The 25,349-nt window shown below is 45.6% G+C and overlaps 1 protein-coding gene across 4 annotated transcripts in view; it reads right to left on the bottom strand.

Moving 5' to 3' along the window:
- Positions 1–14: 14 nt before the first annotated feature.
- The window catches only part of NEXMIF (neurite extension and migration factor), a 165,021-nt gene continuing 139,686 nt past the window's right edge, over positions 15–25,349 (bottom strand). For 2 of the 4 annotated variants that reach the window (XM_062640129.1, XM_062640131.1), the window contains 3 exons: positions 11,249–11,373; positions 1,811–6,113; positions 15–1,069 (listed from right to left, as the gene is read on the bottom strand). In XM_062640129.1, coding sequence (XP_062496113.1) covers positions 880–1,069; positions 1,811–6,113; positions 11,249–11,324 — 4,569 coding nt within the window. In that variant the 5' untranslated portion in view covers positions 11,325–11,373 and the 3' untranslated portion in view covers positions 15–879. Of the gene's footprint in view, positions 1,070–1,304; positions 6,114–11,248; positions 11,374–21,567; positions 21,674–25,349 lie in introns of those variants that run through there. The other 2 variants (XM_062640130.1, XM_062640132.1) reach the window with 2 other exon arrangements.

Below are 25,349 nucleotides of genomic sequence, written 5' to 3'. Positions count from 1 at the left end.
AATAGCAGTAAAGGTACGAAACGTATTAGTTCTGTTTTTATAACTCTTTTAGAATTCATCCCAGGTTCTTATAAAATATATAAAACTGAGATACAAAGAATTAGCAATGTAACTTTGCATTTCAAATGATCTTCAGCTACAGGTTTTGCTTTAAGAAAACAGACACTTGAAAAGCAGCTAGCTGTTCTGTAGTCTCTAGATGCGGACACTTGAATTCCTGGCAAACTTACCGTGTCAGTGGGTTTCTGAACTCCTCCACCATTTCAGCTCTCTCCTATACTGAAACTCAACACTTCACCATGAAGTTGTTCTGTTCACGGTTTCAAAGAGAGGACGTTACCATTTCCCAGCATCGGTTTCAAAGTTCCTTTTTCCTTCCCCCTCCCCCCCCGTTCTTTTCCTTTTTTTTTTTGTTTTTTTTTTTCCTTTTTCTTTTTTTTGTTTTTTTGTTTTTTCCCTTTATGAGCTTTAAACCACAGGGTGAATCCATGAAATGAGGTAAGTAAATTTGGCACACTTTTAGTCATGTCCATAAAACTTTTGGTAAGTTGTAGAAGTGAACAACATCGTTTTCCTCGTGAGTTACAGGTGCTTTCAAAGGGGGGTGGTTAGTACTTAACAACTGGAATGTTTCTAGTAAAACCAAAAGGCATAGCTGCAGAAAACACTCACAACCCAATGTTGATAGAGAAGTAAAAATATATACAATACAGTCACTTGTTCATAGTTTGGCACAATTGTTTTGTTGTTGTGGGTAATAGTGCATAAACTACTGTACAACAGTATGACTTTTAAAACAGTCTTTCACAGAGAATACCAGATTAGGTTTTGCTTTCAAAGAATAAAATTCCCACAATTTCAAACTCTTCATTTCAGCACTTACATTTCAACGTACCACAAGGCAGATTTCAGAAAGGAACCGATGGGAAAACAAAAAGTAAACCCAACCCAAAAAGAAACCAAAAGGAAACAAACATCGACCGTCTTTCTAGAAAAGGGAGTCTCTTCTTCAAATACAGGAAAACCCAAAAGTGTTGTTTCTGCTTTAAGAAGAATGGAGTCTGATTCCCTGCAGGAAAAAAATCAAACATTTGATGCCATCTCAAGTTAGCTCGTCTGGAGTCACCACCACGACGGAGGGAACGCGCTAAAGGCGGGCGGGTGGAGAAGATGCAGCTTTAGATGATGCAGGTTAGGAGATAAAACAGCAGAGGGGGCCAGAAAGCACTCAAAAATTGCCACGTGAAGCTCAATTAGGAGCGAGTTCTCATTTGCAAAGGAAAAGAGCCTTTTAAGTTTTGAGATCTTGGCTTTTGGATGCATAACCTCTCTTTTTTTTTTTATTTTTTTTGTGATTTGTTTTTAATCTTTTTCTTACAAAATGTTCAAAAAAAAAAAAAAAGAAAAAAAAAGTCTTTCCAAAATCATTAAAAACAGCGTGAAATTGTGGTTTGTTTCGTTTTCCCCCCAATAAATAAGGAATTAAAACCCGAAGAAGCCAAACAGCAGGAAAGAGTAGCCTTGTTAGTTTTGTTTTCACCCCCAGCCAAGCCAGAAAATTGGTCATTCTTTAGGTAGCTTGCAAGTAAGAAGTATTTCATGCATTTCAAAAGGAAAAACCAAACCAACCCAACCAAAAGAAACCCCAAAACCAACCCCAAAACCAAAATGATAAAAAAGGGGAATGTCTTTTTTTGTGTTTGTTTTTTTTTCATGCAACTTTTGCTTTCTAGGAAGGAAAAACTGAGGAGCAGCCTAGCAGGTGGGAAGGAGGTTAAGGGGCATTCCAGCCAGTTTGGTGCAGCATTACCTCAGTTTCTCAAAAGCAGCTGTCACGGGTGGGTCCTTGTGGGGCTGTTCGCGGTCCATTCGCTTGATTTTACAGTTCTCATCCCGCAGCGATTTCGAACTGGATTTGTGACGGTAGAGTTTTTTATGGGTAGGTCCGTTATTGCCTAAAGTGCTCAGGTTACTATAGTTTTTATCAAAAAAGGGAGTGGGAATGTCCGTGGTGAACCCGGTTGAGCAGTTGGGACGACCGGGATCGCAGGTTGCTGCTTTGCCGTTTTTGCTTGAGCCCTTGTTGGTCGACTTGTGGTTCTTGGCTGCGGGTGGTGAGCCACCATTCGCCTTCTTCTTTGACTCTTGGGATGTCCCTGCCAAAATCTTAAGAGTTTTCAGTTTCAGGCTGTTGGATTCCGGTGACCGGAATATGTCTGGAACACTGTTGTGGCTAACAGGCCCCCACAAGGGCTCGATGGAGGCCATCATAAACCGCTGGACATCCGCCATTCCCGACGCGATGTTGGACAGGATGTTGGAAGGTTCTTCAAACTCCCTCTGATCGTCGTCCAGGAGGCTGGTGGCATTGCCCAAGCTGGCTTCTGACCAGCCTGTGCTCCCCTCTTTTCCCAGCGCCCACTCTCCAGACAGCCCATTGTGCTTGCCCAGTTTCACCCCGGCTGGGCTGCAGTGCTGAGAGCTCTCGGCAAGGCCCTTGGTGGCAGTGGCCATGTTGCTCAGCTGGTTGACCACCCTGCTGCCAACAGCCGGAGCCTTCTCAGCATTGACTCCCACCGCATTCTTCCCTTTCCTGGTGGATTTGGGAGCTTGCCTGGAGTTTTTCCCTGGCGGTTTATCAGTTCCTTTGTTGGTTTTGGGCGATTTTTTCCGGGTGGCTTTCGGGGAAGAGCTTTGGTTTGTACCCACATTCTTGCTGGATGAACTTTTCCTCTTCGATTTTGACACTTTGCTATTGGTGCTAATTTGACCAGATGGCTCATTAAATGTTGACAAGCATGGACTCTTTTCGAGAAGGCTGACAGAATCTTCATCGTTGAACATATGGAACTGGAACTGGTGATTATTTAAAGCAAACCCATTATCTGCCTGATCCTCGCTCTGCAGGACCCCACAGTTCCACTTGACCTTCTCGGAGCTGTTGAGGGCAGCCTGGGGGTTCTCTTGAAAGCCCTTCAGGGTGCCCAGAGGCTTGGTGTCGGAGCCAGCTATCTGCGGGGACAGGTTGGGGGTGTCCGGAGGGGACATCTCCGAAAGCGACGACTGGCGGAATCTATCAGGCGTGAAGTTGGAGATGTCTAAAAGGTCCGTGGACTCCTTCAATGGGCTGATTTCATCTATGCTTTGCTGGATCACTAGCTTGGGACTGCAGTGGGCCAGGAAATCATCATTAATATCATCCTCACCATCCTTCTCGCAAGACTTTAAACTTAAAGAACTGTAATTGCTTGAACTAACTGACAATGAACCCACTGAATCAAAACTAATGAGCCTGCCATCATCTGTACTTAGTGTACCTCGCTGGAAATGAAAGCGCCCCTCTCCATTATTAAAATGACATGACTGATAGGAATCATCAGACTGCACTTGTTGGTTATCCGGCATGTAATTTTTTTGGTAAAGCAATTTGCCGTTGTTCAGAGTGACTTGAGTGTATCCAGAGGCAGGGAGGCCGTCGGCACCCGTGGTGCTGCCGCCGCTGCCAAACTCGCTCGGCAGCCCGGCCGCCTCCTGCATGTCTCCGGGGAAGTCCTGGTGGTTGCTGCCAGCAGCTTTGCTGGCCGGCCACATGCTACTGAAGCTGCTCTGCTCCATCTCCAAGTGGCCAGGAGACTGCTGCAGCTCCGACTCGGAGGGCGGGGAGAGCACACAGCTCTGCGCTGGCTGCAGAGCCGGGAAGGGCTTTTCCGCTGGGACGATGCTGGGGAGCGAGTGCTGCTGCTGCTGCTGCTCGGAGGGATGCTGGGTGAAGTATGAGATACCGGTGTTGCTCGACAAATCAGAAGCATCTAACAACGTCTGCAGATACCCTCCGGGGATCAGGGGTACATTGGTGGTGATATTAGCAGATGGCAGAGGCTTGTCTGAAGAGGAGGTGGATGGTAGGAAAGGAGAATTTTTAGCAACCTTATCCTCGTGGCACTCCGGGAGATGTGAGCTGTCTGAAGCACAGGGTATGTTTTCGTCCTTCAGACGCGCTGCAGAGTCCTGGTTTTCCAGCGCCGGGGAACCCTCCGCCGTGCTGGTAGCAGCTTTGATCTTCTTGCACTTCAACCTGGCTTCACTTTTGAATTTGATTCTGCGGAGCACTTTCCTCTCCTTGTGCTCCCGTTCCTGGGATTTGCATTTCACGGCAGTGATGCCTGGGATGTCATGTACGTGCAATCCATTGGCACAGCTGGGGGTAGCGATGGCCAACGTTGGCAGCCCTTTCAGGCCTGCGTCCTCTTTACTGCTGCAAGGCTGCTTGTGATCAGAGGAGCAAGAACCCAGCTTGTTCACTGACTGCTCGATGGCTTTAATTCTTTGAATCCGGTGCCTGTTTGCTAGCTTGCATTTTCGCTTCCGTGGGTGAGGGAGGAATGAAGCATCTGAGCCGTTAAGATAGAAATTCTGCTTGTGGTAGAGAGACGATCTGAGCAAATCCAGCCGGCTCTGCTGCCTCTCTTGCCAGAAGCCCTTCAGTGGGGCCAGCTTCTTGTATTTGCTGAGCAGCTCCTCGTTTAGGGTAACAGTTGTCTCATTGGCATCCACTTTGCTGAGCTTCACCAGCATATGCTTCTCCCCTTTAAACCTGTTAATGATGATGTACTTGATGATAACGGGGGGCTCCTTGCGAGAGACTTTTCGCCGTTTCTTGGGGCACCACTCATCATCATCCTCTTCCTTGGGCCCATCAGGGAGCCACTCCTTCTTATCCAGGATCTTCTCATTCTCGATGGAGTCCACATCGTACAGGTAGTCATCGCTGTATCGCACTTTCCTTTTAGCCCGCAGCCCATAGTTCTGCTGAATGAAGGAGCCAGAGTGGTCCCGGGACAGGTACCGGCTGCAGTCCTTGATATCCCGCAGCACGTCGTAGGAGGACTCTGTGCAAGTACTGTCGTCACTGAACTCCCCGGAGTCTTCCGTGGAATTCACCGAGTCCAAGAAGTGGCTCCTCTTGGAGCCCACGTACTGCACCATCTCCGTGCTGTTGCAAGATTTATTTAAGGCAGCTTTCTCCTCCTCCTCGCCATCCTCTTCCTCACCATCCTCCTCCTCCTCCCCCCAGATGATGCCTTCTTCAGACTTGAATTGTGAAGGGTCGGTGGCACCGCTGGGCCCCCTTTTCAGGGTGCTCCTGCTGTCCCTTTTGGTGCAGTTCCCAAACACGCTGGGGAAGAAGTTGAACTGGGCGTCCTCCTGTAGGGTGGTGGTCTTCTCCCGCACGTTGTCCTGGAAAGATTCATATCTAATCTTTAGGGAGCAGACATCGCTTCCCAAGGTAGAATCGTCGTCATCGAACATGTAATTATCCACGTCTTCCTCAGAAAACAGATTTACAGAAAGCTCATTTTTGGAGCAGAGGTCAAGCAGCTCAATTTTACTTTCACTAATGAAAGATTCAAAATAGCCCCATTCCTGGTTGGGATTTGTTAGTAAAGGTTCCTCACCATTGCATTTGTCTAATAGTAATCCCTCGTAATAATTTTTCTGAGTGGGGTCCTCTGAATCACTGTCAGATTTTTCTGCATCTCTTTTGTCCGCTGCCCTCGATTTATGCATAGGGAAGCTTAAAAGCTGGTCTGAAAGCAGTTGATCCCCATATCTCATGGTTTCTCCTGTGCTCATGCAGTGAATCCCTATATCAGAGACTGAACAGGTGTCATAATCCCTATTTATATCCCCCACTTTCAAGCTTATTCCCGGCTCTGCATCAATGCCGTCCTTTGATTCAATAAAGCAGCCCAGACAGGTCCGGCTCGGCTGCATCAAGCAGTCACCCGTCAACGCTGACATGCCTCCAGGCTCCATCATGGTGAAAGGAGCCTTCTCGCAGTCACCCGGCAGTGACCAGGAGCTCATGCCCTTCGTCACGCAGGACGTGAGGGAGATGGCGTGGGCAGAGGAGTCATCCGAGGCGTGCTCGGGGACATCCGTGAGCCGCAGCGGTGACGGGGGGCTCAGCAAGCAGGGCTTCTTGGACGTCAGGGGAGGCAGCGCCCGGTGGCACGCGTGGTTTTCCTTCTGAGCTGTCGTCAAGGCTGAGAACGTGACCGCGGCGTCGGTGGCGGTGCAAGGCCTCTCATCGCCGTCCAGGGCGTGCAACTCTGGAAGGGTAAGGACAAGGGAGGGAAGAAACAAAGAAAAAGAGGATTTAACAACCTCGCAGCTCTGCTTGGGCTCAACGCCCCGCTCCCTTTCTCCCTAGGGTCTGGTGGTGATGATCAGGTCAAAGGAGGTGATCCTGCACCTCTACTCTGTTCTGCTTAGATACCCCACTTGGAGCACTGTGTGCAGTTCTGGTGTCTCCAACGTAAGAAGGACATGGAGCTGTTGGAGCAAGCCCAGATGAGGATGATCAGGGGACTGGAACACCTCCTGTATGAAGACAAGCTGAGAAAACTGGGGCTGTTCAGCCTGGAGAAGAGAAGGCTGTGTGCAGACCTCTGAGAGGCTTCCAGTATCTGAAGGGGGCCTACAAGGATGCTGGAGAGGGACTCTTCATCAGGGTCTGTAGTGACAGGACAAAAAATGATGGGTTTAAACTGAAACAGGGGAGATTTAGGTTAGATATAAGGAAGAAATTCTTTACTATGAGGGTGTTATTTAGTAGTCTTTACTGGCACAGGTTGCCCAGAGAAGCTGTGGCTGCTCCATCACTGGCAGTGTTCAAGGCAGAGTTGCATGGGGCTTGAAGCAACCTGCTCTAGTAGAAGGTGTCCCTGCCCATAGCAGGATCTTGGAACTGGATGAGCTTTAATGTCCCTCCCAACCCATTCTAGGATGCTATGACATTTCCCATGCTATGACCTTTCCCAGCCGCTCCTTTGGGAAGTGCACATGCCCCACGAGATCCCTTCCGGATGTAATTAACATGGTGATGTGCAAGGAAGGGAGAGGTAAACACTCCCCCCGTGCAGCCAGCTGGAAGAGGTACAAGAGTATGTTTAACAAACCAAACCCATCCGTTCTTTCCTCCTCATATACATACCGTTACCTGGATACTGCCTTTCCAATCTGACAAGGTTATTAAAAAACAAAACAAGCCTAATAAAAACGTTCCCATTAACATGGAAAAAAATTAAGGGAAAAATAAGATTCTTAAAGAAACAAAGCATCCCCCCTGTGGTGTCTGCAGCTGAAACGTACCTGAGCTGCGTTCCTGCTTGAGAGGCAAAAAATTATGGCTATTTTTAAGAAGCTTTAAAAGTCTTTTTGTCACTGTCCACACCAAGGGGAAGTAGAAAGTCCCACAGAGTTTAAAGCAATGGTTGTTAGAGTTATTGTGGTTTTTGCCATCCTTCCCTACTCTCTAAAAATGCCTTTTTAACAATGTAAGGATGGGTTTTTTCAACCTAAGGATTTTGTATTTTTACCTCGTCGCACGCTTTTATGGCAGAATAAAGTCATGGATATACTTTTATCTGACTTCTGCTTCAATGGATGAGACGACCCTTGAAATTTAAATATGGTGTCTTTTCATCCAAAAACATGCTCTGATATCACTGTATTAAATATATATATATAAAAATATATATAGATATACATACACCCCAATGTGTGCATTCATACCAGTCATAAAGCTCTGCTGACTTGGAGCTGAGCCCGATGCTTCTGTAGTGGCTCCATATAGTGGCTTCATGGTGGCTCCACTTCAAGCGGGGGGCAAAAGCAGAAGCAACACAGGCTTCTCAAGGAGTGACAAGCCCTTTAAAAGGCAGTTGGAGCACCAGGCTGCCATAAGGAATGGGGTATCCAAAGGGATTTGGCACCTACATGGTTGCTTTTATTCAAAACTGATAGAAAAGCAACCCTCTTACTGCATCCCTGGCAGTGTTCAAGGCCAGGTTGGACACAGGGGCTTGGAGCAACCTGCTCTAGTAGAAGGTGTCCCTCCCCATGGCAGGGGTTTGGAACTGGATGAGCTTTAAGGTCCCTTCCAACCCAAACCAGTCTTGAAACTACATTTAATTAAAGCACTTTTAAAGCCCTCTCTAACTGAATTTCATGGCTACAGTATCAGTTTCTAGAAATGACCCATCTTTGCTGAAGAGGTAAACACTGACTTTACTGCCTATTAGATTAGACAAAGGGACCACAGCTAGAAAAGGAAGGGAAACACCAGCACTACAAAATACCCACTGTGCTGGTCAGGGTTCCAGCCTCCAAGTGGGCAACATGAAAAGGAGCAGGATGTGATGGAGGGCTGCCTGCCTGTGCCAAACATAAAACTTAGAGGAGGTCAAAATCCCCCTAATCTCATCCCAAAATGTTCCAGCAGTTTTGTGCTACAGGAGCCTTAGGGACAGAGCCATTTGGTCAAGTCGTAAGCCAGTAGAAGCAAGCTGCAGTCGGAGCCATGCAGCACTCTGCGGACTTCAAATAACTTTCTGACCACTATACAAATCAAAGCAGAAGTGCAGTGCAGTGCAGTTCATGTCTTCAACATGAGTGACTTGGAAAAGACCAGACTGACTTGTTTGAAATCTGTGATGTTTCCCTTAATAAAAAGGGTTAAAAAATGACATAAATAAAACGAGCTGATTTTTGAGTCCCTCCCACCAGTTTTTCGATCAGAAATGCAGAGGTGGTGTCTTTTTCCTTAAGCACCAAAACAAATTAACCAGTGCAGTTCCACTTCAGAAGTAAAATAAAATAAGAATCAGCTTGGAGCTGACAGGAAGCATGGAAAATTTGAGGATAAAAGAAGAATGTCTGTGAATGCCGCAAGACTCAAAGAAGGGGGAGGCAGAAAGCTGAAATTCAACCTCAAATGCTGCATTCAATGGGCAGAGATGCTATTATATAAAATAAACTGTCCCTGGGTGTTTCGTTAGGTTTATACTTGTGTAAGTGAACTTAATTCCTGTGGAATACAAATGCCAAAACTTGGTTTTCTAGGGCTTGTATCATGCTAAGATCAGGTGCATGTTCAGGGGATGCTACGAAGTAAACAATACTCCAAAGGGCTACAGTTAAAATGCTGGAGAAACAAAACCACCTTTCTCAGTTTAACTCAACAGCACATGGGCAGCCTGAGTGGAAAACTACTGAGCTGTCTGCTGCCAGCCAGCTCTGAAGACAGACCAGACTCATGGTTAGGGTGAGAGGAGGCAAAGAGCATCAGCCCCATCCCCAGGGCCATCAACAGGGAGGTGGTGGCATCAGTGCTACTTGGTGGCTCACTGCTTTGGATCCAGGGGCACCTCCTACACAACCATGCTTAAACTGGAAGTTTAACCTGCCAGAGGGGAGATGGAGATGAGCTCTTAGGCAGAAGTTCTGCCCTGTGAGGGTGCTGAGGCGCTGGCACAGGGTGCCCAGAGAAGCTGTGGCTGCCCCATCCCTGGCAGTGTTCAAGGCCAGGTTGGACACAGGGGCTTGGAGCGAGCTGCTCTAGTGGAAGGTGTCCCTGCCCATGGCAGGGGTTGGAGCTGGATTAGCTTTAAGGTCCCTTCCAACCCAAACCAGTCTTGAAACTATATTTAATTAAAGCACTTTTAAAGCCCTCTCTAATTGAATTTCATGGCTACAGTATCAGTTTCTAGAAATCACCCATCTTTGCTGAAGAGGTAAACACTGACTTTACTGCCTATTAGATTAGACAAAGGGACCACAGCTAGAAAATCTACTTGCAGCTCCAGCCGCTGTCATCAGCTGTGGCTTTACCATGTGCAGTCATGAAGGAGATGGGCTGACAATGGCAGTTACCTCCAGTATCACATCGCAGGGGCAAGTACAAGTGCACATTTCACCTAGCACCAGCATACGCTGCAGTGTCCTCATGGGCGTCCTCAAGTCTGGAGTTGCTCAGGGTTTTTGGTGATGAATAACAGCAGCATTTGCCTCTAAGCACCTTGTTTTGAAGTGACAGAAGGATTTGAACATACAAGATGTTCCGTTCTGGTGTCCTCAACATAAAAAGGACATGGAACTGTTGGAACAAGTCCAGAGGAGGCCACGAGGATGATCAGGGGCTGGAGCACCTCCTGTACGAAGACAGGCTGAGAAAGTTGGGGCTGTTCAGCCTGGAGAAGAGAAGGCTGCGTGGAGACCTCAGAGCAGCCTTCCAGTATCTGAAGGGGGGCTATAGGGATGCTGGGGAGGGACTCTTCATTAGGGACTGTAGTGACAGGACAAGGGGTAACGGGTTAAAACTGAAACAGGGGAAGTTTAGGTTGGATATAAGGAGGAAATTCTTTCCTGTTAGGGTGGTGAGGCACTGGAATGGGTTGCCCAGGGAGGTTGTGAATTCTCCATCCCTGGCGGTGTTTAAGGCCAGGCTGGACAGAGCCTTGAGTGACCTGGTTTAGTGTGAGGTGCCCCTGCCCATGGCAGGGGGGTTGGAACTGGACGATCTTCAGGTCCTTTACAACCCAAACTATTCTATGATTCTGTGTCAGAGAACAGTTCTTGATAGCTAGTAAGGTCAAACCTTTATATATAAATAAACTTCTCTCTCTCTCAAGATTTACAGGGCAATAGAAAATGTAAAAAGCCATGAAAATAAAAATAAAAACATGGTGAAGAATGGGAATGTCAAGCTCTGCCTCAGTGCTGGACTGCCCCTGAATTTACTGTGGCTGGTGACTACAGTCCAAATGACTTGAGAAACTGCTCAGAGGCATATTTATTCCAATCAGGTTTTCAGACAGCAGAGCACTGTTACTCCCAATTAGTTATTGCTTTCGAAAGCAAATATGGAATCAATTAAACAGATACAGCAACATTAGGTATTTTGGGCTGGCTGCTGGAAGAGTCACAGGTGCAGCCTTTCCTTTCCATGGGTGCTTAATCTGGGTCTGTTTCTTCTACCCAATCTAATTTTAAACCAAGTTGTAGGGACTAAGTATCCTTCAGCCAAATTTTGCCGAGATTAGCTAGTGGGTTCAGAAGTAACTGTGAAGAGAGGCAAGAAATCCCAACAGGCAGAGGGCTGCATAGTCTTGTATGACTTCTTTCCCCTAAGAAACCAAACTAAAATCTGTAATTCAAACTGCGTGTGCACATGAATATTTCCCACCATGCATATGTATGGGCAAAAGCAGTACTTGTTAAGACGTAAAAAGGTGGAGATTCATAGCTGCAGTGACATCTGTGCAGAAAATACCCATCTACTGAACTGCTCCACGCTGCAGAGATACCTGCCCACTGCTAAAATTAAATACATGGAAAGAATTAGGGAAATAAGTTGGCTGCAAGTTGTCACTGCTCCCTCATGTACTGTAATTAAGTTCCTTACCGTTTTCTTTCACCCCATTAATCAGGATCGTTTCTTGGTCTTCTGAGGCACAATCCTGCTCTTGTTGGTCATCCATCAATTTAACCTCTTTCTGTTCACTCCATGCCCCGCTGCATCTGGCCAACCTGCACATTGCCACAAACGTAACAGCAGTCAGGACAATTCCCAGAATTGGGCTCAAGGAAGTGTGAATAAAAAATAGCAACAATAAAACCTCCCACAGCCTCCCATGCTGCCCTTGCCCTGCTTAAGAGGACACGTACTATTTATTTAGGCTGTTGTATTTTCACTTTTCCACTCCACAAGCCAAGTCCAATGTATTTTGGGTGAGGTTAAAATGTTATACATCACCATTTCCTTCCCCAAAGTCCTTCTTTAGAAGGTGGAGCGGTGCTCTGCACCTCTGCAGTACCCTTTGCATCGCTCCAAACTGCTTTGCAAAGGCAAAGGTAAGTGCTGTTATCTCCAGATAGGTGAGCAGAGACATAAAGAGGAGAGGACTCACCATAGTTCAGGCAACAACAACTGCATCAAGTTGCAAGAGAAATGCAAATATCCCAAATGGCAACTGCTTGCCCTAGCTACCTGTCACTGGTCCACTCTTCCCAGCACTGACAGGTATGAAAACACCCTCATAAAAGCAGCTTTTTTTGGGGAAAAAAAGCATTTCTGGTCTCATTCTTCACTCTAAACATGGCAGCACGAGAGCTCCTTCCTTGGAAGCCCCATTCCCCTGACACCTACCACTGCCCGCACCATCCCCATTAGGTGAAGTTTCATCTCGGTTCTGTCACCACCAGTGGAGGCTGCCTGGACTTTATGATCCTTCTCCAAAGCAACAAAGCCAAGATCAGAATCAAGCCCAGATTTTCTCTCTTCCTCCACTGAAGATTCCCCCCACATTAAATGGATCACCTGCCTAAGGACAGGGAGACCGTGCTATGGCTGAGTCCATGTACGGGTGGCACAGGATAACCCTCATCAGTGCTCCTGATGAATTTCACCTCTGACTGTAAATTCAAGTCAGAAACTACTTTTTTTTTCCTTCTGGCAACTGGAACTTAACTTTTTCTCTCTCACAGAAGAGGTTCTAGATTGAAGCATTGTTTTAGGGTTATTTTTGTGTGTGTGTTTTTAGTGTTAATCAACATTTGTCACTGTCTGATCTTCCCACAGCATTCACTGCCCTGGGTGCAGCAGCCAAACTTCATTCATATTCAGATTTGCAGTGGAGTCCTCTTAATTAACGTGAAATCTTTACAACCGTCTTAGTAAGTGAAACCTTCACTGAACTTAAAGATGTTGTGACACCAAGAGTAAGATAAGAATAACAAGCATCAGTAACTCAATTCCTCTGCATATTTAGAGGAATATTTAACTAACCCTGAGAGCTTTATTTGATGCAAATCCGCATTTCAAAGCTCTCGGCATGCCGGTTGATTCACCGCAGTAAGACCCCTCTCTCCTGCCAGAACCCCCACCCTCCCCACCACCCCGCGCTCCCACAGCCACCAAGAGAAGCTCCGGATGAAGCATCACTGATGGGTAACAGGAGCGACTTCAAATGCCAAAGCACAGACCAGGCATCGCTGGGAGTTCATCTCCATGCAACCTGAAGAAGATTAACTTCTAAGTGCAAAAGCTGCTCTGCGTTTTCCAGTGAGCCTACAACTTCATGCCTCCTTGATAACATCTTCTGCCTATTAAACATATCTTAATTAATATATAAATATTAATAAATGAAGGTTTTAAAATGTGTATTAATGAAAATATTAATAGAATATCTTAAGCCTCAGGAGAAGCACAGGCTTTGCGGGAAATCAGAGAACTACCAATGGCCCCACATGTGGTCCAGCATGACCTCTGGGGAGGGGGCTGTTTGATGCTCCAGGAGAAGGAAAGGCAGAGCTGAGTAAGGAGCTTCAATAGATTGTGCCCTGGTAGATGTGTTTGCACACCCTCGTGGTTTGCCAGGTGGGAGAGACACGTGCAAAGACCTTCCACTTCAATTACCCACGGGCAGGTAGGGTTGGAGGATGGCACATCTGGCTATGCACATTTACAGATCTGAGCATGTTGGTCACTTCATTGCACCCCGTGCGGGTGACGGGACTATCACCTTCAACATACAGGTCACAATCAACCTTTTTGTGTACTCTGATCTCCACCACCTTTCTGAAGCACAGAGGTGATGCTCTGCTAGAGGCACAGTCACCCACAAAGTAAAAGGGTAGAGGCCCTGCCATGGTGCCCTGCTTGAGACTCTGCAGCTGAAGAGCTTCAGCATTCAGAGACTCCATCCACAATTTATTCTATTAATTTCCCCAATTATTTTCAACCCTGTTGACACTGCTGGCCTCCACAGCACCTTGTGGTAATAATGCACGTGGCAGCTTCTGTGTTGTGTGAAACCTGCTTTTGTTTGGTTTGAACCTGCTGTCCTTCAAAGGACAGGCCAAGTTTTCTCACAAGAAACACAGCCTCAGCCCTAGAGATGACTTGGAGTATGACCATCATTTAAATAATCAGTAATATTCACATTCACAGGGGAATCACGGCAACATTCCAAGTTAACCAAGTACATAAACCCAGTCAGGATACTACTGAACTTTTCCTCACTGTTCAATGTTTAACCCACAGGAACTAGGTTGAGGGGTAAGAGCTGACCCAGTGTTGCTGTAGAAAGCTTCTTCTCACAAGTCAAGTCTTTGTTTTATCAACATGATAAGCTGAGACCCACAGATTTAAGCCCAGAAGCACAAGCACCATATCTGCGTGACTTTGCTGACCTGTTTGTTGCCTGGGTGTACTGGTTTATAGCCATTTGGTGTAAAATGCCACAGGTGGCCTGTTTTCAACCAGTAACGTAACCACAGCCATATCAAAGTAATGGTTTGCAATGAATAAAACATAGGACAAACCAGAAACAGTAATTCTCCAATAATGTAAATCTGTCACTCCCAGCACACAAAACATCTCCAGAGAGAAAATAACATGGACATAAACCACTAGCAAGCTCACCAAGAATGATCCCAAGCATTTTAAAGAAGGCATCACCCTATGATTGCTGGGATTTCCACCGGAGGAGGAAGGAGCAGGGTCTTACGTGTCTCTCTGCCTGCCTGCTTCTGGCTCCTTCGGTTTGTGGAGTCAGTGGTTTGACCCCAGTTTGCAAACACACATGAGAGAGGCTTCTGCCTGTCCTTACTTCTGGCAGATACTCAATGGCCAGCCTTCAAGGAGAGAGCAGGGCTCATTTTGGGCAATGGACTGAGAAGGTGAGCAGTGGGCAGCCAAGGAGGCAGAAAAAGAGAGTTTGTAGGCGGGGAAACGTGTGGGACTTTTAATCCTCTATTATTATTTTTCGGTGTGTGTGTGCATGAAGGGGAGGGAAATGCAGAAAGGACTTTTCCAGTGGACGCAATCCAAAGCTCCGAAAAAACAATGAAGACAATGAAATGCAAGAACAAAGGGGACGTGCCTGTGCACAACAGAGTCAACTGCAGTAACTCGGACAGCAGAGCTGAGCTCTAGAAATGACCTGGAGAGAACTGAGAAGAGTTCAGACAGGGGATCCTCACATACAGTCAGAGAGAGATGAAGTGCGAATGACACAGACAATGTGACGGTCCCTGAGACCTGCTGAACAAGGGGACCATTTGGGAGCAGTGTGACCATGAAAGGTCGCATCCCAAGAGGGACAAGGAGAAACACCGGCGACTGCGAAAGAAAAGCTGACAAAGAGGTTTGATGTGATGCAGAACAAGAAGAAACAGAAGGCTGGGAATAACAAAGAGGAGGAGAACAGCTGGGTCCCTGGGAAGAAAAACTAAATCAAGAGAGGTCTGGGGTATAAAGGCAACGGGCAGAGAATACACCAGGTAGAAGGAAGGCACAGTACACAGAACCATCTGCAGACAGAAGTATAAAAGGGAGAGAACATGGATTTCAGAGAGCATCAAGCCATTGAAGAGGTATGTGATGGGGGTCACGCTATTAAGAACTGACAAGAGGAAAATCAGCCACCAGCTTGAAGTTTATGAACTTGACTGGAGCTGGAGTGGATGGAGGAGCAAGAGGATGGCGTGTGGAAGATGATGGTCAAAGCCACGAACTCCAGGCCTCTGGAGAAGGAGGGCAGGAGCACAGCTTGGCATGCTGTGCCGCAAGGACGGTCACAGGTGGTTCAGTCACAGGGAAGAATTCAGAAGGGCTTTTTTTGATTGCACCACATACTTTAGGGCATTGGTCTGCTAAGATCAGAGCTGGCACAAGAGAGAAAGATAGGAGCTAAGAAAGGAGATCAAAGGGAAGAAGCCTCAGAAAGCAAGGAGTGGAGCTAAACAATAATTCAACTAGATGTAAGCACGGGATAGACAAATTAATGGACAAAAGAATGGGATGCAGTTGCCCATGACAGCAATACCCAGGACTTGGTGACCTAGAGAAATCCCTTTCAGCCCTATGACTCCAGTCAGGTAAACGATGGCAAGTGCCTCAGAAAAACCCTCAGCATCACAGCTGAGAAAATCCTCCATTCCTCATGGTTCCTGTCAGTTTTCCCACTGCTTGTGCTAATGGGGTTGTACAAAAGCTGTTAGTGACAAATCTGGAAGAATACAAACGCAGCACCCAAAATGGACCTTCCTGTTGCCTTGCAAGCAGGTTCCCTTCAGCCCAGATGGCAAATTAACACAAAGCACTCAAGATTGATTCTCATAATACTCATCATGATACTCAAGATGTTTTACAGGCATTGCTGCTGCTGGAGTGGAGGCAGACGCAGTCAGAGAACAAAAGCCAGTGTCCCAGCTGAGGCCCCACTAGCTCCCTCTGCTCAGCAATACAGCAATATCCTGGTAAAACATTCCTTCTGGTGATGCTCTTTGGAGTAAAACCAGATTATTTCTTCTTCTGTAAATTCAACAGGGTATGAAGAGCAACAGCAACACGAGCAATGCTCACTATCGGAAAGGAAATCAAGGAATGCTGGTTATTCACCTATAGAATGGAGGAGGAAATGCCTGAATCACAAAGCCAAAACATCTGGACATGTTCCTACATTCATCTCCAGTCACGTAAATGATGGACCTTACGGTCACTTAAAACTGGCACTTTTTTTCACACCTTGGATTTAAGCATGTTCCTACTAATACTAATTTTACAAAGGCAGATTTCTGCAACCATGAAGGGAAAATGCATCTGCTCAATGCCTGTCCTCTACAAAGAAACCAACAAGCTGCTTTACTTCTCTCTCAGCTAGAAAATGTCCATTTCCCCCCAGTATTGCATGCAGCTGTCCTGAATGGAGGTTTACAAAGAGTACAGGTAAGGGTTCATCACCTTGCTGCAGTCAGAGGTGCCATGGGAAGAGATGTGCTCTTCAGCATCTCCAGCTGGAAACCCCTGGTGCCCCAGATGCTGGCTTAAGGATAGATTGTGCCAAGGAACCTGCTGGACAGATTTCCTCCCCCCAGGGAGGACTCTCCACAGACTCTTCCTTGGGAAGCAGCAGTGATTTGGCTGATAGCATTTTCCAGCAGAAGCAGTGATGGTTGCAGTGACACCCTGGAAGCACTTAACAGGAGATAAAGCAAAGCCAGCTAGCCATGACCACCACCTAATCAGTGCTTGGCCACGTGTGTATATATACATATATAAATATATGTATGTATATCTCCACAGCTAGGTGAACATCTCCTTGTTCGTATTTCCTGGGCACCAGCATTATACTGTTAAAGCTTAATACTCTCCTCCCAAGCAGAGGAGAAAAAAATAATCTACCAGGTAAAAATAAACAGCCTACTCGACTGACTGAAAGCCCACCTACACATATGGGAATTATATTAGATGGACTAGATTAGGGGTTAGCAATAGCTCTTCCATAATTAAAGTTGCAAGAGTGTTTCGGCTTAAAGCTGAATAAACAAAAGGTCACCAGCACCCAGACAAAAACCCAATGTGCCAGTTCCTATTTACACACAGCTTTTATATACTGAGTGCTTTTTATTTGTTGTAGATCATGAGGGTAGATGGAGAGGGAGTAGCGAAAGTGAAGGAAAATCTTTTTATGGAGAAGTGGGGGAAGAAAGCGAAGGAGAAGACGTGGCTTTTTCTCCTGCAGAGTTGTGAATAAGCGCAGGTGTTCCATATATGCAGTTGTAGCTTTCAAAAAAAGAGCTTTAGAGAAATTAATTACATGTCAGAGCCTCTGACAGGTCTTTTAAGAATTATGATACTTTTGAATGAAAACATTATATACTTAAAAAGAAATACCATGTAAATGTCTCCGGGATTTTTTATATTCAGTGGAGTAATAGTAGAAGAGAATTCAGTTCTACCCGTGGCACGAATGAATGCTGAACGTGCTGTGCTCTTCCTAACAACGGCGTCTCCTGCTCTTGCAGGACTTCACGAACTCTCCTGCAGAAGCACAAAGCAAGAGTTCAGGGGCATCTGCCAGGGATCAGCTGTAAATGGAAACAAGCTCTCCCGAAGAACCACATTTCCTGCCCCTCCAGGCTGCATCGCTGAGCGCACAGCTCCTCTCGAAAGCGAGGCCGCCCCATCACGCGCCTCCTCCTGAGCTCAAGTGGGCAGCGAGACCTCTGCAGAGGGAGATAGCCAAGTGGTTTTCTGTTGTCTTCTTTTCCTTTATCTATTCCTCCCCCCGCCCTTGGGCTGGTTATCCTTTTAGTCCTGACAAAACCTGGGTAGGACATAGGATAGAGATCTTCCCATGGAAAATGTGTGGTGGGGCAACGATCCCATCACACCCCAGGAGCTGCTGCAGCTCTCTTCCTGACCTGAAGGATGCTATTTTCCTACCAGCTTCTGAAATTCCCAGGTTTATTCCAGGGATTCCATTTGATCCTTGTTTTTTTTTCACTATAATTTGATAACTGGTGGGTGAAGTGACAAAATTTTCATTTGCCAGCAGATGGGGATGTATTTTACTATGAAGCCTAAAAGTATGGCTCTAAGTAAACCTGTTTTTCCAAGGATTTACATGTTTATTTAGGCCAAGGGTCTCTGAATTTTGCCCAGCACCATGACAAGAAAAAAGATATAAAGAGTACATGAAGTTTCCAGAACCAACAGGGTTGGAAAGGTGAAATCTGTAAGGAAAAGTACACTACAAAACCATCCTCCTGCTCTGCCCATCATGAAGTCCTTCTCTAGTCCATGAAAGGGATGTTGGACTTAAGGATTCTGGTTCTAAAGTTATCTTCCCAGGAAAAACTCATAGGAAATCATATCTCTCAGCAGTTCCCTGGGGCTTTTATATCAATGATGGTGAGCACATAGGAGAAAAGGTCAAGTGAAGGAGAAACAGAAAACAAAGAAGGCCTCTGTGGGTCAATCCCAGCAGTGATATATCTACACCCTAAAGAAGGTAAGGTTTGCTAGAGTCAGCATTAGCTGAGAATAGGTTCAGCAACCTAGGACTCTTCATCAGGGCCTGTAGTGATAGGTAATGGGCTCAGACTGACGCTTCTCATCCCTGGCAGTGTTCAAGGCCAGGTTGGAGGGGGCTTGGAGCAACCTGGTCTAATGGAAGGTGTCTCTTCCCATGGCAGGGGGTTGGAAAGGACCTTAAGATCATCTAGTTCCAATGTGATTGAATGATAAATACAGATAAAAGCCTCAATTCAGGAATAAATGTGAGGGATAAAAAAAATGAAACTGATACTCAAAGAGCTTGTAGAGAAAATGGAGAACACAAAAACCATGAAAAGAAGAAACAATTTTAAGTAGTGTGTTCCCAGAAGGTGTAAAGGATGGATGGCTTGTTAATATTCATAGCAAGCCTCCACTTTTTCCTCAGCTGAAAGCAGATGCAACAATTATCACAGAGCCCAAGCCCTAACTCCAGCAGACCCCAAGATAGGATATGAAGAGCAGCCTGTTTTAGAGCCAACTCTGAAATAAATGACAGTTTCCGATCTTACTCTGGGAGGACATAAGGTGCAGGTGTTTCAGACCTGTCACAAACAACTTGAAGGAAAAAGGAAGGAAGTGAACAAAATTATAGCCTTCCTGACAAAGCACAGGTAAAATACAGAAGGAGCTTTCTCTGTAAATGTATTCTCACACATCAAGAACAGCAGTATATCATAAAGGGAAAAAGGCAGCAATTAAAATCCTTGCAAAGCTGAAATACATGAGGGAATGTCTGAAATATGGTGTATTTCAGCATAATACTGTACTGTATTAGGGAAAGGAGAGCTGAACCCAAAAGATGAGAGAGTACCAAAATACAGAGAAAGGGAGTAAAGAATGATTGCACTATGAGTGTGCAAGGGATAGGGCAGTAACTGGGGAGAGGGGGAACCTCACAGGGATATAGAAGTTCAAGTAGTAATGTGGAGAACAGAGAGACTGAGAAAATGGGGGGGGGGGGGGGGGGGGGGGGGAATAGACAGTCCAAGTCCAAAATCAAAGGACACCAGCACTGGAAGAGCACAACTCAACACCACATTCTCCGACATGCCAGTGGGGAACCTGTTAGAAAGTTGGTGACTCAAGTAAGGAAGAAACTGATGTCCCTTTTCACTAGATGTGGGATAAAACAAATATCCCTTTTCACACTGTGGGACCAGAGAACTATTCCCCTGGGAATAACAAGAGTGAGGAAATGCAGGTGAGGAGCCCAGGTAAACTTGTGAGGGTTTCAGTCAGTACACCCGATTTTAGGGTCAAGAAGCACAAAGAGGATTCCTGGGTACCAAGAGCACGGGAGGGCTATGAAGAAGAGTCGCAGGGTTTCTTTTTGGTCAGGAGGAAATGAAGCAATAATTAGCATCACCACTGTGTAGATCTGAAAAGCACTGGCAAGCTGAGGGCTAGATTTTCATCTCTGAAAATGAAAAAGAATACAAACTTTGGTTTAGCTGAGATGGCCTAAAGTAAAACATCTCTACAATTACTAAAAAGAATAGCCTTATCCAAAGAAAAACACTTTTACAACTGATGACAGACCTAGTATTAAGCCACTGGTACAAGCCTATTAAAAAAATCAGTGATGAAAACTGTGACAGCTACAACTGCCACTTGATCCCCAGGACAGGCTTGTAATTTCATGAGCTAAATACATCCTTTCTGTCTTAGCAGACAGGCTGCTGGATGAGGACTCCTGGTCCCCCCTGAGCAAAGGTCACCTTAGAAGAAAATTAACAGCAGCAGCTATCGAGCCAGGGTTAGCTCCTTCTTTTTGCAGCTTGTTAGGATTTCTACTGTATTTAGAGAAGCAGGTTATCTTTGTCTGGGATGGGATGAGGGAAGGCAAGAGAGGATTTTAGGGATTTCCTAACCTTAGCTCTTGATACATTGAAACTGTAAAGAACGGAGAAAAGGAGGATATTTGTTGGAAGAGCAAGACCTGAATATATCTGAAAGAGGAAGAACCCTGATCTCACTTCTCCGCAGCACAGGCACATATCTTAGGACTTGAAACACTCTATATAGCTCCCTGAGGATCATAAATAAGCAGGTTTAATTATGTCCTAGCAGAGCTGACTTCAGTAGACAGGAACTCAAATACACCCAATACTTGGGAATAGCGCACACCTGCCCTATGCTGCCTCTCAGCACCAGATACATACAAAGATTTTCAGGAGTATCTAAGATCAAATCAATTAATTGCAATGGAAGGCTGGCAAGGCCATGAAGAGAGTGAAGAGCTCATTAACAAAGCTTACTAACAAACCGTAAGTCACAAACCACCCCCCGCAGCAATATACCAGAAAAGCAAAGGAAGAGACAACCACAGTGGCCCAGGATTGAGGCCCTTCCAATCCCGGGGTTCAAAAACTGGCAGAGAGGTCCCAAAACATCACCCAATACTAGGAATCAGAGGTAAACTGTTGTGCAAATCAGTAAAGCAAATTAACTTATTCTCTGAAACAAATGCTAGGTGAGCCAAGGAGAAGCTAAAACAGGCTGTCAATCCTGCTTGTAAGAGATACCAAGGAAAACTATAGTTCACCTGGGAGAGAAAACAGACACTCTTGGACAGCTTTAAGAGGGGCCTCTTCTCTCAACCATCAGTTCTAGCTTGTACGAGAGGTAAAATCCTGCCTCAGCCAGAACCAGGAGAGAAAGTCCTTAAACAACCCCACAAGGGAGTGGGAAGCAGATCCCACCACTTACCCACAGATAAGCAAGCAGATCCACCTTGGTTCACAGCTGAATTTTAAGGGCTCTGTATTGTTTCAATGGCTCTGCTTAATTAGATTAGGCATGGAGGTGATACTCCCTCCCACTGGAAAGGACCGAAGAGAGCTGTAGGAAGCACACAGGTGACAGATTGTACCTACTTTGTGTCCTATAGACTCACCTCACCAACTGATGCCCATGCCGAGCGTGGGCCGTCACACTGGCAGATGGCCAGGCGGTGTCCGAGCTGGGGGGGTGACTCCGGATTCGCTGTAGGCGGACAAACTGCTGATAGAATGAAGAGGGCACTTGACACACTACATGATAGCTACAAAAATAACGTGCAGGATACCACAGCGAAGTCTCAGGCCAAAGTGAATGGGAAAAGAGTGAAAGAAGCATTTTTCTCTAGAGATGAGTTGAGAAGTTACGTTTTTGCTTTGTCAAGCAGAGCTGCTCTTGCTGGTCTAGCATGAGGTGTTGCCTTGATGAGGATAATATGAGCAATACCCACTGCTGTCACTGACCTGCCAGCAATTACAGGTAGAAGAAGAAAAGGCTGCCCAAAGGCAGCCCATAACGCTGCTTTCTGCCTTTCCACCTTAAGAACAACTGTAATTCCAAACATGCAGTTTCCACTCAGCCTGCAGATACAAAGTTAAGCTAAATCAGAAATGTTAAGGGCCTGCATTTATTTCTGAGGAAATCAGGCTGGAATGATTAAAAACCCCAACTCACATAAATCTGCAAAGGTTGAAAATTCAGTGCCCTACTGGGGTATTAACCTTACAATACCACAAGGATCTCTCCAAAGCTAATTAGGTATCAGTCTAATCTAAAATAACAAAAGCCATAAAAGAACAGTTTGGGATGGGGAGTTCTCGATGGGCAGAATTGCTTCATTTAAATGAACTTATCACCAAAATTCTCTTCCTGCTGCAGTCTTTATGGACACGTGTACAAGACATATCTTACAAGCTTAGCAAACTCTTCCTATGAACTTAATCAGGAAATATGAGAGCCCAAGGTCAAGTGCATTAATATTACAGAAGCTTACTAAGAAAGGGGATGTTTTACAGTCCCTTGCACACTGGATTTTATCAAATAACCCAGCTGAAGAAGGGTGTGTAAAATCTTGTTTAAAGATATGGATTAACACGGAGCCAGAAGAGCACGAGGAAATGGGATTTCACAGAGGGATGTTGAAGAAAAGATTGTCCTAAACTTTACGATCACCTTTTTCTTGACTTCTTAAGGTTCCCCATCAGAAACACTCTCTTCTCATCCCTGTTAACCACCAGCTTTAAAAATAGAAGAAAAGAGGAGGTTTTTTTACTGTACAAATTTGTAATATATTAAAGTTTGGACTAAGGAGAGCAATTACGCTGCCTGATGCTGGAGGAGGATATGAAAGCTCGTCAGGATATTTGCAGTAACCCTAGTGGGGTAAACATTTCTCTTTTCTAATATCTTCAAATTAGAAACATTGTAGGAAAAAAGAAATCTCAGCAAAGCTCATTTGCCTCTTATTAGCAATTGGCCAACGTGGACTCAGGTTAAAAAGTGTTAATTTCTCAAGTATACGTCATTTTCATGAAAGCACAGATCTAAAGGGCAAACAAGTGAGTGGCTGGCTCAGGCACAAGAAGGAATTAAGGAATTAAGCTGGAGCAGGAGGAGGAAGGGCTCGTTCCTCCCATGTTTAAGCAAAGCACTGCCTCAAGGAGCACTGCATGGACAATCCTTGCTCACGGCAGTGGCAGGGGCTCCTTCCCCCTATGACTGCAGTGCCTAGATGTGGCGGGTGGAAGGAAGCTCCATCGCAAAAGCTGGACCCTCAGGTGAGCTCTGCCCAGCCCAGTTCCTCCACTGAACCTCCTCTCCAGGATATTTACTCCTCCTATTAACTATGAAACAAGGAGCTGCCTGCAGGCAGAAGGGCTTATTTCCTCTCCTCACTACAGTTCCCTTACCATGGGACATGTGAGGTACTAAAATACAAGTCACCATCAGCTTTGAGAACTACAGAAAGCAGATGGTTAGAGAGGAGGCAAAGGTGAGAGACCCTGATTAAAAGGGTGATGTTCCTCAGGGATGTGGAAGACAAAGATCCTTCAGCCATTATATCCAAGTTTCTAGACAGATCCTTCATAAACAACCTAAGTTTTAGAAGGTTTTTTCCTTTTTATATACATACAAATAACTGTATTGATAGCAGATGGGCTCTTCCATATGATTTCCTTTTAAAACCTTCAACTTCATGCAATTCCTGCATATTTCTTGCGTTGGGAAAGGAAAGCCTGTGCTTCTTAGCTCCAGAGTACAAAGCTGGGGTTACTTCTGATCATTTGCTTTTGCTTTCAAAACCTTTAATTACACAACTGGGTAGCAGCTCTTAAATACATCATCATCATTTTTTCCCAGAGACCACCTTAGTGCATTGGGTCTGCCAGGCAAGGCGAAGCCAAAAGTGACTTACACTGAGAGAAACGACAGTCCCCACTGACTTATGCATATTTTCATAACAGTGTTAGTAGTTTCCTACAGCTGACACAGTTGGACCACCAAATTTTATGTGCAGAAAAACTTCCTAGTCTCATCCCGTGATGTGCATCTAAAGGAGAGAATGCTTCTGGCTAAAAAGGGAATAAGGGTAGGTAGGAAAAGCAGATGATCAAAACACTTATCAGGCTGAGAAAAGAATTTATTAGGCCTGATAAGGAGCCTGAATTGATGACAGCTATAAGGTACCATCCATTTTTAGCTAATAATTCAGGATGAATTAGGTGAGGAATAACATGTGATCATTTATTTAAAGACTTATTCTAATGTATACACTGGAGGACGCAGAGTTCAGGTTGTATGAACACTTTAACACTTACACTTCCGGAGGGTTATACCTCACCATTCAAATGCAGAGATTTAATAGCCTTGTATTTAGCTTTAAAATACAGCGGAGGGTTTAGGTTATAGGACTCCTGCATTTCTAAACCAGCAAGCCATTTTACAAGGCTGGTTTATACGCATTCCACTTTTCCTCCACTTTCCTATTCAGATTTAATAAATCTGCCAACACTTGCCTCTGAGAGCTGGTTCAGTTATTTAGAATTCCCAGACAACCCCTCTCCCCCGCTCTGCATGCCTTAGCAGTTCACCCGACTAGACAATAGCCTCAATTAAATGTAAAGCTACATCTCTTAATTTCCACTTGGAAAGATTTTGGGTTCCGCCAACTGCTGAAGGCGATTTCTGAAGGTAAAATCCTGCATTAAGAGAGACTGCAGCTCCTAAGATATCGGTCCAAAATCCCCATCCGTATCCAGGTAACAATCTGGAATGCTGATATTTAAGAGGAGAAATATCTGGACAGCTGCCCCAGCTCCCTGGGAAGCGATGTTTAGTTAAAGTCTTGGATATCACTGAAAGAAGATGTGGAGATGTCACACTGTGGCTGAAGCATTTTTTCAAGTGCTGAATTATTCACCCATGAATCTCAGATGTGAAATCCAAATGCTCCAGCACTGCCCTGGCTTTAGACAATGTCTAATTCCTTTCTGTGCCACTGCAGGGTCTCTTCATCAGCTTTCTTTCATCTATAATCACAGCCAGGTCATGGATTATTAGTCATATTCAGTGCAGAATTCAAACCCTGCTATACCAATCAACCAGCTTGGGACTCCCAAAATGCTCCCTCTGCATTAATAACCACCACACCAGAGGACTGGAACACTCCTGGCACTGGCTTACAGGGGCACAAAGAGGTACAAATCACAGCAGCCATTTGCCCAAGCACTGAGCTGGGGTGAGGCCACCAGCACAATCTGCTGCTGCTGTGGCTCTGGCCGCTCATCCCACCGGCTCAGGGCCGGCAGCGCTTGGAATGGAGCAGGAGATGTGTATGGAGCTGTGTTTGTACAGCTGTATGGCACCAGGAAAACCAGCC

The sequence above is a fragment of the Pezoporus occidentalis genome, unplaced genomic scaffold, assembly GCF_034315485.1.
Source record: "Pezoporus occidentalis ecotype Australia unplaced genomic scaffold, CSIRO_AGI_Poc_V1 ctg63, whole genome shotgun sequence".
NCBI lineage: Eukaryota > Metazoa > Chordata > Aves > Psittaciformes > Psittacidae > Pezoporus > Pezoporus occidentalis.
This window is presented reverse-complemented; position numbering and strand designations above follow the sequence as displayed.